Consider the following 12,565-nt stretch of genomic DNA (forward strand, 5'->3'; position numbering starts at 1 on the left):
TAAATCTAGCTAACATAAGAAATAGGAGCAGGATTAGTCCATAAGGCCCCTCAAGCCTGCTCCGCCATTCAGTAAGATCCTGGCTGATCTTTAACCTCAGCTCCACCTTCCCGCACTATCCCCATATCCCTCGAATCCCTTAGTGTTCAACAATCTACCGAACTCAGTTGTTGAGTTCAGGCAACTCTCAATTATCCGGGTCCCTCGGGGATTGGGCCCTGCCGGGTAAACGATTTCTCCGTTAGAGCGATTGACATTATAAAGTTAAAACCCGATGCCTTCCCAGGCCGAATGGACTCCGAATGCACCGGCCCGATGCCTTCCCGTGCCGAAATTTTAAATCCCGTTACAATGGTTTCCCGTTGGATCCGTGTGCGGATAATCGCGAGTTGCCTGTACTCAACAACTGAGCATCCACAGCCCTCCTGAGGTAGAGAATAACAAAGGTTCACAGTGAAGAAATTGCTCCTCATCTCAGTCCTAAATGGTCGGCCCCTTATCCTGAGACTGTGCCCCCCAGTTCTAGACTCGCCAGTCGAGGGAAATAACCTCTCAGCATTTACCCTGTCAATCCTGCTCAGAATCTTGTATGTTTCAATGAGATCGCCTCTCATTCTTCTAAACTCCAGAGAGTACAGGCCCAATCTACGCAATCTCTACTCCTAGGACAACCCTCTCATCCCAGGAATCAATCCATCTTAATCCCTACCTCTGTAACCGCCTCCAGCTCTACAACCCTCCGGGATCCCTGCACCCCTCTAATTGCAGCCTTTTGAGCGCCCCCGATTTTCATCGCTCCACCATTGGAGGAATCCCCTCCCTAAACACCTCCGCCTCTCCATCTCTTTGTCCTCCTTTAAGACGCTCCTTAAAACCAACCTGTTTCACCTAGCCTGTCCTAATATCGGCTTATGTAGCTCGTTGTCGACATTTGTTTGATGATGTTCCTGTGAAACGCCATGGGACATTCTACAACGTTAATGGCGCTGTATAAATCAACATTCCTGATGAGCCACGCGGCTGTCTGGATGTACCATGCATGAGACGTTAAACCGAGGCCCCATCTGCTCTCCCAGCTGGACGTAAAAGATCCCACGCCACTGTTTCGAAGAAGAGCAGGGGAGTTATACCCCTGTGTTCTGGGCCAATATTTATCCCTCAATCAACATAACAAAAACAGATTATCTGGTCATTATCACATTGCTGTTTGTGGGAGCTTGCTGTGCACAGATTGGCTGCCGTGTTTTCCACATTACAACAGTGACTACACTCCAAAAATACTTAATTATCTGTAAAACACTTTGAGACATCCGGTGGTCGTGAAAGGCGCTATATAAATCCAAGTCTTTTTTTTTCTTTATTTCTGAGAGACTTAATGAGGCTGTCTTTAAGTACAGGATTAAACAGAAGTGTTCTCATTGCCTGAGAATTCAAGATAGTGAAAATATTTTCTGGAATTATTTCCTCCAGCGACATCAGCCTGAAGCATTCATAAGAATGTAAATAGGAGCAGGAGTAGGCCAGTTGGCCCCTCGAGCCTGCTCCGCCATTCAATAAAAGATCATGGCTGATCTGATCATGGACTCAGCTCCACTTCCCTGCCTGCTCCCCATAGCCTTTACTCCCTTATTGCTCAAAAATCTGTCTATCTCTGCCTTAAATATATTCATTAACCCAGCTTCCACAGCTCTCTGGGGCAGAGAATTCCACAGATTTACAACCCTCTGAGAGAAGAAATTCCATCTGTTTTAAATGGGCAGCCCCTTATTCTGAGACTATGTTCCCTAGTTTTAGTTTCCCTATGAGTGGAAATATCCTCTCTGCATCCCCTTCATTATCTTATATGCTTCGATAAGAACACCTCTCATTCTTCTGAACTCCAATGAGTATACGCCCAACCTACTCAACCTATCTTCATAAGTCAACTCCCTCATCTCTGGAATCAACCTAGTGAGCCTTTGCTGAACAGCCTCCAATGCAAGTATATCCTTCCTTAAATACGGAGACCAAAACAGTACGCAGTACTCCAGGTGTGGCCTCATCAATACCCTGTACAGTTGTAGCAGGATTTCTCTGCTTTTATACTCTATCCCCCTTGCAATCAAGGCCAACATTGCATTTGCCTTCCTGATTACTTGCTGTACCTGCATACTAACCTTTTGTGTTTCATGTACAAGGACCCCCAGGTCCCTCTGTACTGCCGCACTTTGCAATTTTTCTCCATTTAAATTATAATTTGATCTTCTATTTTTTTCTGCCAAAGTGGATAACCTCACATTTTCCCACATTATACTCCATCTGCCAAATTTTTGCTCACTCACTTAGCCTGTCTATGTCCCTTTGCAGATTTTTTGTGTCCTCCTCGCAATTTGCTTTCCCATCCATCTTTGTATCATCAGCAAACTTGGCTACATTACACTCGGTCCCTTCATCCAAGTCATTAATATAGATTGTAAATCGTTGAGGCCCCAGCACCGATCCCTGCGGCACCCCACTAGTTACTGTTTGCCAACTGGAAAATGACCCATTTATCCTGATTCTTTGTTTTCTGTTAGTTAGCCAAGCCTCAATCCATGTCCAACCCTGTGAATGCTTATTAGACTAAGAATAATATGTCAAAGCACTCTGGAGATTTCAGTTCTAGTTTGACAACAACATCTAACTGTTACAAAGTATTACAAAGTATTTACAGCACAGAAACAGGCCATTGAGCCCAACAGCTCCGTGCCGGCGTTTATGCTCCACACGAGCCTCCTCCCACCCTACTTCATCTCACCCTATCGCCAAATCCTTCTATTCCTTTCGCCCTCATGTGTTAATCTAGCTTCCTGAACTTCCAACTCTGCCCGAATTAGATAAATCGGCATAAATGCATAAAACAGGGTGATTCTGTCTGCCCGCGAACCTTGCTATGACATTGAATTCACAATACAGCAGACAGCCTCGCTAAATTACAGAGGAAATCAGAAAAAGGTCATCACTGAAATAAAATTGGAGCACATTTCAGTTATTGAAGTTCCTCCCAAAACAAGAGCTCAAAGGGTCATTCTATACAGTCTAATGTTCCCTGCGTATCCATTTGTAGAACTCCCGTTGGAGAAAGGTTGCTTAAATGTAGCTTCAAATAGGCTCATTGCTGCCAAATAGACCTCTTCACCACAACCACGGTGTAAAGTCCTGACCCTGCAGTACAGACTTACACGAGGCACATGCTGAAGTCAAGGTCACTCAGGACCTGCACCTTTATTTCACAGCTCTCGAGTGCCACACTTGCCTGAGACCTGCCTTTATATACCTGTGTGGAACAGGTATTGCAGTGTCTCCTGCAAGTGCACCCCTGGTGGTAAAGTATGCTTGTGGTTACAGCTCATATCTAGTTACAGTCATGTATAGCATGGTAAAATAGTTATATACAGTATTGTGAGATACATGACATCATCCTCCCCCAAGGTCTTATTGTCTTTGTAGATTCAGTCTCTCAGGTGGTCTACGCTGTCGCGTGGAGCATCTTAGTTGTGGTTCAGTTGTTTGCCTTGGTGCCTGTTTTTCTTTGCTGATATCTCGCCTGGGCTGTCTGTTTCGTTCAGTATGATTGCTGGTATCTCGCCTGGGCTGTCTGTTGAGACTGCCCTTTCCTCAGGTTGTTCCCTCTGTCTGTCCACCAGGTGTGGTGTGAGTTCCACATTGTAGTCTGCCTCTGGTTCTGCAGTGTTGTTGGTGAATCTACTTTTTACTTGGTCTACATGCCTCCGGCAGGTTTGGCCATTGTCCATTTGTACAACCAGTAGCCTGTTTCCATCCTTGCCTGTTACTGTCCCTGCAAGCCATTTGGGACCCCTGCCATAGTTTAGCACAAAAACCTTGTCCCCTATCTCATTCCACCTCCCCCTCGAATTTCGGTCATGGTACTCAGTTAGTTTCCGGCGCTTTGTCTCAACAATTTCATGCATGTCTGGGAGGATTAACGAGAGTCTAGTCTTTAAGGTCCGTTTCATCAATAGTTGCACGGGGGGAACCCCAGTCAACGAATGCGGATGAGATCTGTATGCCAGCAGCAGTTGCGACAGGCGGCTGTGCAGCGTGGGACCTTGGATTTTTAGCATGCCTTGTTTAACGATTTGCACTGCTCGCTCTGCCTGGCCATTGGAGGCCGGCTTGAACAGTGCCGTCTTAACGTGATTTATTCCGTGGTCAACTATAAAATCTTGAAATTCCGCGCTGGTGAAGCACGGACCATTATCACTGACCAATATGTCAGGAATTCCGTGCGTTGCAAACATGGTTCTAAGGCTCTCCACAGTGGTGGAGGTGGTGCTCGAGTTTAAAATGGTGCACTCGATCCATTTTGAAAATGCATCGACGACTACGAGGAACATTTTGCCCATGAATGGGCCCGCATAGTCTACATGCACCCGCGACCACGGTTTGGTGGGCCAGGGCCAGGGGCTTAGGGGGGCCTCCCAGGGAGCATTACTGAGTTGGGCACAAATGTTGCACCGCCAGACGCAGAGCTTCAAGTCCGTGTCAATGCCAGGCCACCAGATATGAGATCTGGCTATGGCCTTCATAAGGATGATCCCCGGGTTCTCGCGGTGGAGCTCCCGGACAAACGCCTCTCTGCCTCGCAAAGGCTTAACTACTCAGCTGCCCCACATCAGGCAGTCTGTCTGTAGTGTTAGCTCAAGCATGCGCCTATGGAAAGGTTTGATCTCCTCGGGGCAGGCATCGCGGGCCTCTGCCCAGTCACCAGTTAAAACACATCTTTTAACTAAGGATAACGTGGGGTCGCTGGTCGTCCAGGCTCTGATTTGGCGAGCCGTCATGGGCGAACCTGTGGATTCAAAGGCACTGATTGCCATGACCATCTCACAGTCCTGTTCGTCGGACCCTTCCTTGGTTGCCAGGGGTAGCCTGCTAAGCGCGTCAGCACAGTTGTCTGTGCCTGGTTTGTGCCTTATTGTGTAGTCGTAAGGCGCCAGCATGAGTGCCCACCGCTGAATGTGCGCCGAGGTGTTGCCGTTTATTGCCTTGCACTCGGATAGCAGGGACGTGAGGGGTTTGTGGTTGATTCCTAACACGAACTTGGCCCCGAAAAGGTATTGGTGCATCTTTTTGACACCGTACACGCACGAGAGCGCCTCCTTCTCAACCATACCATACCCGCGCTCCGCCCGCGAAAGTGACCTGGAGGCATAAGCAATGGGTTGTAATTTACCCGCATCATTGATGTGCTGTAAAACGCACCCGCCCCGTACGCTGACGCATCACATGTAAGAACTAGCTTTTTACCTGGGTCAAAAAAGGCTAAAACACTGTTGGAACATAGAAGGTTGTGTGCCTTATTGAAGGCGCATTCTTGGGCGTCCCCCCATAAACCAATCGCACCCCTTTCTGAGCAGCACGTGGAAAGGCTCCAGCAGCGTGCTCAAGTTCTGAATAAAGTTCCCAAAGTAATTGAGTAGCCCGAGAAAGGCGGGGAGTTCCGAGACATTCCGGGGCCTGGGTGCCAGACGAATCGCTTCGGTTTTGGACTCTGTTGGGCGGATTCCATCAGCGGCAATCCTTCTGCCCAAAAATTCAACCTCGGGCGCGAGAATCAGACACTTGGATTTCTTAACTCTTAGGCCTTCCCGATCCAATCGACTTAGTACTTTCTCCAAATTGCGGAGATGGGAGTCGGTGTCCCTGCCCGTGATGAGTATGTCGTCTTGAAACACAACCGTCCCAGGGATGGACTTGAGCAGACTCTCCATGTTGGAATATGGCAGCTGCCGACCTGATGCCGAATGGGCATCGATTGTACATGAAAAGGCCTCGATGTGTGTTGATGGTGGTGAGTAGCTTAGACTCTTCGGTCAGTTCTTGCGTCATATACGCAGATGTGAGATCTAGTTTTGAGAAAAGTTTTCCTCCAGCCAATGTGGCAAATAGGTCCTCCGCTCTGGGCAGCGGGTATTGGTCCTGTAGGGAGACTTTGTTTATGGTAGACTTGTAATCCCCACAGATTTGTACGGATCCATCAGGCTTCATGACGGGGACGATGGGACTTGCCCAGTCGCTAAATTCCATGGGTGAGATAATGCCTTCCCGCAGAAGCCGGTCCAGTTCGTGTCAATCTTTTCCCTCATCACATAGGGCACAGCTCGGGCCTTGTGATGGACCGGTCTGGCATCCTGTGTGATGTAGATTTTAATTTTAGCCCCTTTGAAGGTGCCCACATCTGGCTGAAAGAGATGTTCAAATCGACTTAGGACTGGATGTCCGTTCCTCTGATGACATAGCGTGAACATCATCCCATTTCCAGTTTAGTTTTGCCAGCCAGCTGTTGGGAGATCTCCGGGGACAATCCACAGAGGAAGTCGGTTCACCGTCCCTTTGTGTGTGACTGAGAGCATGGCGCTGCCAAGGACTGGGATGATTTCTTTGGTATAGGTCCTGAGTTTGGTGTCGATCCTTGTGAGTTTTGGTCTGTTGCTTTTGTGCGGCCACAGCTGTTCAAATTGTTGGACGCTCATGGGAGATTGACTCGCTCCCGTGTCCAGTTCCATGTTGACGGGTATCCCGTTGAGTAGGACCCTCATCATTATTGGAGGTATCTTGTTGTAAGAACAGTGGACATTGATCGTGTTGACCCGCTGTACCTCGGTGTCCCGGGTACAGTCCCCACCGTCTTCTGGTCCGCTTTCTGACCCTTCCGATTCATATACCAGCCGAGCTGCTGTTTTTCTGCACATGCGAGCCAGATGCCCTGTATAGTTGCAGTTTCTGCACACAGCATGCTGAAATCGACACCCCCTTGTTGAGTGCCTTCCGCCACATCTCCAGCACAGACCGCTTCCATTGTTTCCGAAGGATGAGCTGCATCTGGCTGATCTCTCTTGAGCTTCTCTCAGTCTGTAGTTGATTGCTCGCATTGTGGGTTGATGAGGTGTGTACGGCCGTTCATGTGGCCCTTGATGGCTTCTGGCGCCACTGTCTGCTGTTGAAGGTTTGCTCTCCTGCCTTTGTCTGTGTGTGGGGGTAGCGGCTCATTTCACGCTGTGAACCCCTTGTTCCGATGTTTCGTTAGTTGTCGCAGTGTAGATCAACCTCGTTTCTTCTTCTCCTGCCAAGAATGTCTGTGCGACCAGTGCTGCTGCCTCTAGAGTCAAGTTCTTGGTCTCTATAAGCTTTCGGAATATGCCTGCGTGGTCTATTCCTTCAATAAAAAAGTCTCTCAGTACTTCTCTCCTTAGTTCATCGGAGAACTCACATAAACTAGCCAGCCTCCTAAGTTCCGCCACAAAGTCGGGTATGCTCTGGCCCACACAGCGTCTGCAGTTGTAGAACCGGTGTAGGCTGCTCGCTGGCTTCAGGTGGTCTCTCACCAGTGTGCTCAACTCCTCAAACGACTTGCTTGATGGTTTCTCAGGTGCCATGTTTTCGTATGTTTTCAAGCCACAGCTGGTCAAGAGATGGGCTCTTCTCTTGTCTGCCTTATCATCGCCCAACCAGTCTTTGGTTACAAAGCTTTGCTGGAGCCTTTCTATAAAGTCCTCCCAATTGTCTCCAGCATTGTATTTCTCATCTGAGCCGTTGGTAGCCATTCTGTGGATTCTGTGATTCCATTACTCGTCGCCACTGTAAAGTCCTGACCCTGCAGTATAGACTTACACAAGGCACATGCTGAAGTCAAGGTCACTCAGGGCCTGCACCTTTATTACACAGCTCTCGAGTGACACACTTGCCTGAGACCTGCTTTTATATACCTGTGTGGAACAGGTATGCAGTGTCTCCTGCAAGTGCACCCCTGGTGGTAAAGTATGCTTGTGGTTACAGGTCATATCTAGTTACAGTCATGTATAGTATGGTAAGATACAGTTATATACAGTGGTGTGAGATAGAAACATAGAAACATAGAAAATAGGTGCAGGAGTAGGCCATTCGGCCCTTCTAGCCTGCACCGCCATTCAATGAGTTCATGGCTGAACATGCAACTTCAGTACCCCATTCCTGCTTTCTCGCAATACCCCTTGATCCCCCTAGTAGTAAGGACTACATCTAACTCCTTTTTGAATATATTTAGTGAATTGGCCTCAACAACTTTCTGTGGTAGAGAATTCCACAGGTTCACCACTCTCTGGGTGAAGAAGTTTCTCTTCATCTCGGTCCTAAATGGCTTACCCCTTATCCTTAGACTGTGACCCCTGGTTCTGGACTTCCCCAACATTGGGAACATTCATCCTGCATCTAACCTGTCTAAACCCATCAGAATTTTAAACGTTTCTATGAGGTCCCCTCTCATTATTCTGAACTACAGTGAATACAAGCCCAGTTGATCCAGTCTTTCTTGATAGGTCAGTCCCACCATCCCGGGAATCAGTCTGGTGAATCTTCGCTGCACTCCCTCAATAGCAAGAATGTCCTTCCTCAGGTTAGGAGACCAAAACTGCACACAATACTCCAGGTGTGGCCTCACCAAGGCCCTGTACAACTGTAGTAACACCTCCCTGCCCCTGTACTCAGATCCCCTCGCTATGAAGGCCAACATGCCATTTGCTTTCTTAACTGCCTGCTGTACCTGCATGCCAACCTTCAATGACTGATGTACCATGACACTCAGGTCTCGCTGCACCTCCCCTTTTCCTAATCTGTCACCATTCAGACAATAGTCTGTCTCTCTGTTTTTACCACCAAAGTGGATAACCTCACATTTATCCACATTATACTTCATCTGCCATGCATTTGCCCACTCACCTAACCTATCCAAGTCACTCATAGCATCCTCCTCGCAGCTCACACTGCCACCCAACTTAGTGTCATCCGCAAATTTGGAGATACTACACTTAATCCCCTCGTCTAAATCATTAATGTACAATGTAAACAGCTGGGGCCCCAGCACAGAACCTTGCGGTACCCCACTAGTCACTGCCTGCCATTCTGAAAAGTCCCCATTTACTCCTACTCTTTGCTTCCTGTCTGACAACCAGTTCTCAATCCACGTCAGCACACTACCCCCAATCCCATGTGCTTTAACTTTGCACATTAATCTCTTGTGTGGTACATGACTCACGGCACAACGAGATCTTCTGCTTTTCTAAACGCTGCAAGAAGCAGTTCTATTAGCTCCGCTCGAATACCTTGCGTGATGGAGCTGTGCTTTCTGTTTGTCTTTCCACTTCTCCCTCACTGCAACTGGTGTAACCAGGAGGGTCCCAGAACTGAGAGGTTATACCGATATACCATCAGGAAAGGCTGGCCAGGCCGGGGGATCTTTGCTCTGCAATAGAGCAGGCCGAGGGGTGACCTGATGGAGCTCTTCAGGATTGTGGAAGGGTTCGATAGGGTGGACGCAGAGAACATGTTTCTGTCTGGGAGGCTGTCCAATATAGATAGTCACTAATAAATCCACTGGGGAATTCAGGAGAAATTCCTTCATCCAGCGAGTGGTGAGAATGTGGAACTCGCTGCCACAGGGAGTGGTTGAGGCAAATAGCATAGATGGAGGAGTGCGGGGGAGGCGCGGGCGGGGCGGAGGAGATGGGTGGAGGAGCACGGGGGGGTGGAGGAGGAGGGAGGAGCGCGTGTTGGGGGGGTGAGGAGTGCGGGTGGCGGGGAGAGGAGTGCGGAGGGGAGCAGGAGGGAGGAGCGTGTGGGGGGGTGAGGGGAGGGGGGAGTGCGGATGGGGGGGGTGGAGGGGGGAGTGCGGGTGAGGGGTGGGGGTGGGGAGTGCGGGTGGGGGGGTGGGGAGTGCGGGTGGGGGAGGAGGAGGGGGGACTGCGGAGGGAGTGGGGGGAGTGCGGAGGGAGGAGGGGGGAGTGCGGGTGGGGTGGGTGTGCGGGTTGGTGGGGGGAGGGGTGGGGGTGGGGGGGGAGGATTGCGGGTGGGGGGGGAGTGCGGGGTGGGGGGGAGTGCGGGTGGAGGAGGGAGGAGGGGGGAGTACGGGTGGGGGGGGTGGTGTGAGGGGCGAGTGCGGGTGGGGGTGGGCGGTGTGCGGGTGGGGGGGGGAGGCGAAGGGGTGGCGGGGGAGGAGTGCGGGTGGGGGGGAGTGCGGGTGGAGGAGGGGGGAGTACGGGTGGGGGGGGTGGTGTGAGGGGGGAGTGGGGGTGGGCGGTGTGCGGGTGGAGGGGGAGGGGAAGGGGTGGCGGGGGAGGAGTGCGGGTGGGGCGGGTGAGGAGTGGGGCGGGGGGTGCTGGAGGAGAGGGTAATGCGACTCGTCTGATCCCGCTAAACGGGGGCAGATGTCAAAGATCCCATACTGCTGTTTGGAAGAGCAGTCAGGGGGTTCTCCCCGGTGTTCTGGTCGATATTTATCCCTCAACCAACATCACTGAAACAGATTATCTGGGTCATTATCCACATTGCTGTTTGTGGGAGCTTGCTGTGCGCAAATTGGCTGCCGCATTTCCCAGATTACAACAGTGACTGCACTTCAAAAGTCCTTCATTGGCTGTAAAGCGCTTTGGGACATCCTGAGGTCGTGAAGGGCGCTATTTAAATGCAAATCATTTCTTCCTTTATAAACATTAAAGAAGTTTTCCTTCCTGGTTGTTGCTAGGATATGGCTGAGTCCTCTGTATCCACGGTTACCGGAAGGGAGTTCCGAAACGGCGGGTGAATCGGTGACAAACTTCAAACGCGACTTGATTGATTACTTGACGTCCTACCGATCAGCGGGGCTCAGCGAATGGATTGCTCACATAAAGCAGCACGACTTATCAGAAACCAGGTAATCTCGCCTCTCTTTGTCCTGAATGCATTATCCTAGAGTATCGGGACCCGACCGAACTTTACCCCGAGGGCAATGAGAATGTGGAACTCGCTACCGCAGGGAGTGGTTGAGGAGAATAGAACATAAGGAACAGGAGCAGGAGTAGGCCATTCGGCCCCTCGAGCCTGCTCCGCCATTCAATAAGATCATGGCTGATCTTCGACCTCAACTCCACCTTCCTGCCCGATCTCCATTTCCCTCGATTCCCCAAGAGTCCTCAAATCTATCGATCTCAGCCTTGAATATATGCAGGGACCCAGCATCCAGAGCTCTCTGGGGCAGAGAATTCCAAAGATTGACAACGCTCTGAGTGAAGAAATTTCTCCTCATCTCAGTCTTAAATGGCCGACCCCTTACCCTGAGACTGTGACCCCTGGTTCTAGACTCTCCAGCCAGGGGAAAACATCCTCCCTTCAATCCCCCTCAGAATCTTGTATGTCATGGATGCATTTAAGGATAAGCTGGAAAAACACACGAGGGGGAAAGGAAGAGTAAGCTGTGCTGATGGGGGAGAGATGAAGGTGGTGGGAGGAGGCACGTGTGCCATGGACCAGTCGGCCCGAATGGCCTGTTTCTGTGCTGTAGATTTGATGTAACATTCCTGGAGTGGGACTTGTGGGTTCAAGTCCCACTCCAGTGACTTGAACACCACAAATCTAGGCTGACACTCCCAGTGCAGTGCTGAGGGAGTGCTGCACTGTCGGAGGTGCCGTCTTTCGGATGAGACATTTAACCCAGGCCCCATCTGCTCTCTCAGGTGAACGTAAAAGATCCCATGGCACTGTTTCAAAGAAGAGCAGGGAGTTAACTCCGGTGTCCCAGCTAATATTTATCCGGTTAATCAATAGAACAAAAAACCCAGATTATCTGGTCATTATCACATTGCTGTTTGCGGGAGCTTGCTGTGCACAAGTTGACTGCTGTGTTTACCACATTACGACTGTGACTGCATTTCAAAGTTACTTCACTGGCTGTAAAGTGCTTTGAGATGTCCGGTGGTCGTGAAAGGCGCTACAGAAATGCAACTCCTTCTTTTAACATGGATTCGGTAAACGAGGCACTGCATTCTCAGGGACCGAGAAGCAGGTTGAAGGGCTGGGCCCTCCTCCCTGTTGGGGACAGTGTTGCCCCCAACAGACAAGGCAACGGTGAGCTGTTTGATGCACCGCCGTGGGGAACAATTGACTTGTCGGGACAAATGTCACCGATGGCGGCTTGAAATGAGATGGTGGCAAAACGTAGGCTGGATGAGATGTGGGGGGCTTGAACGGCAAGGGGCTGTCGGAGTGCGGGATATTGTCGGCAGCTCATGATCTGGTGATTGCCAGCTCCAGCTGAAGCGCAGGCGGCGAAGGCAGAGTCTGTTCAAAGCTGCCCGGATAGTCGTACCCGAGTCTCGCGACGTAACTCCCCGGGTCTGTCTGTGGGTTAGGGGGCCACACGCCACAGGACAATCATACCGTACCGGAGCGCCCCTCCCCCTCCTTCCTCCCTCTCCTCACCCGCAATTCCATTCTCTCCCCCCCTCCCTTCTTTCTCCGCCCCTCCGTCCCCTTCCCTCTCCGCCCCTCCGTCCCCTTCCCTCTCCGCCCCTCCCTCAACCTCCCTCATCCCCTCCCCCTCCTCTCTACCCCTCCCCCTTCCCTCTCCTCCCCTTCAATCCCCTCCCCTTCGCCCTCCCTCCCCATCCCCCTCCGCCCTCCCTCCCCTTCCCTCTCTGCCCCTCCCTCCTCCACCTCCCCTCCCCTCCCCCTTCTCCACTCCCTCCCCCTCCCCCACTCCCTCCCCCTCCCAACCCCTCTCCCTCCTCCCTAC

The 12,565-nt window shown here is 50.9% G+C and overlaps 1 protein-coding gene across 6 annotated transcripts in view; it reads left to right on the top strand.

The window, feature by feature from the left end:
• tdp1 (tyrosyl-DNA phosphodiesterase 1) overlaps nucleotides 1-12,565 on the top strand; it is a 186,743-nt gene that overhangs the window by 37,734 nt on the left and 136,444 nt on the right. For all 6 annotated transcript variants that reach the window (XM_070877588.1, XM_070877592.1, XM_070877589.1 and 3 more), the window contains one exon: nucleotides 10,538-10,708. In XM_070877588.1, coding sequence (XP_070733689.1) covers nucleotides 10,538-10,708 — 171 coding nt within the window. The remainder of the gene's footprint in view (nucleotides 1-10,537; nucleotides 10,709-12,565) is intronic.

Source organism: Pristiophorus japonicus, chromosome 4, assembly GCF_044704955.1.
Source record: "Pristiophorus japonicus isolate sPriJap1 chromosome 4, sPriJap1.hap1, whole genome shotgun sequence".
In the NCBI taxonomy this organism is placed as follows: Eukaryota; Metazoa; Chordata; class Chondrichthyes; family Pristiophoridae; genus Pristiophorus; species Pristiophorus japonicus.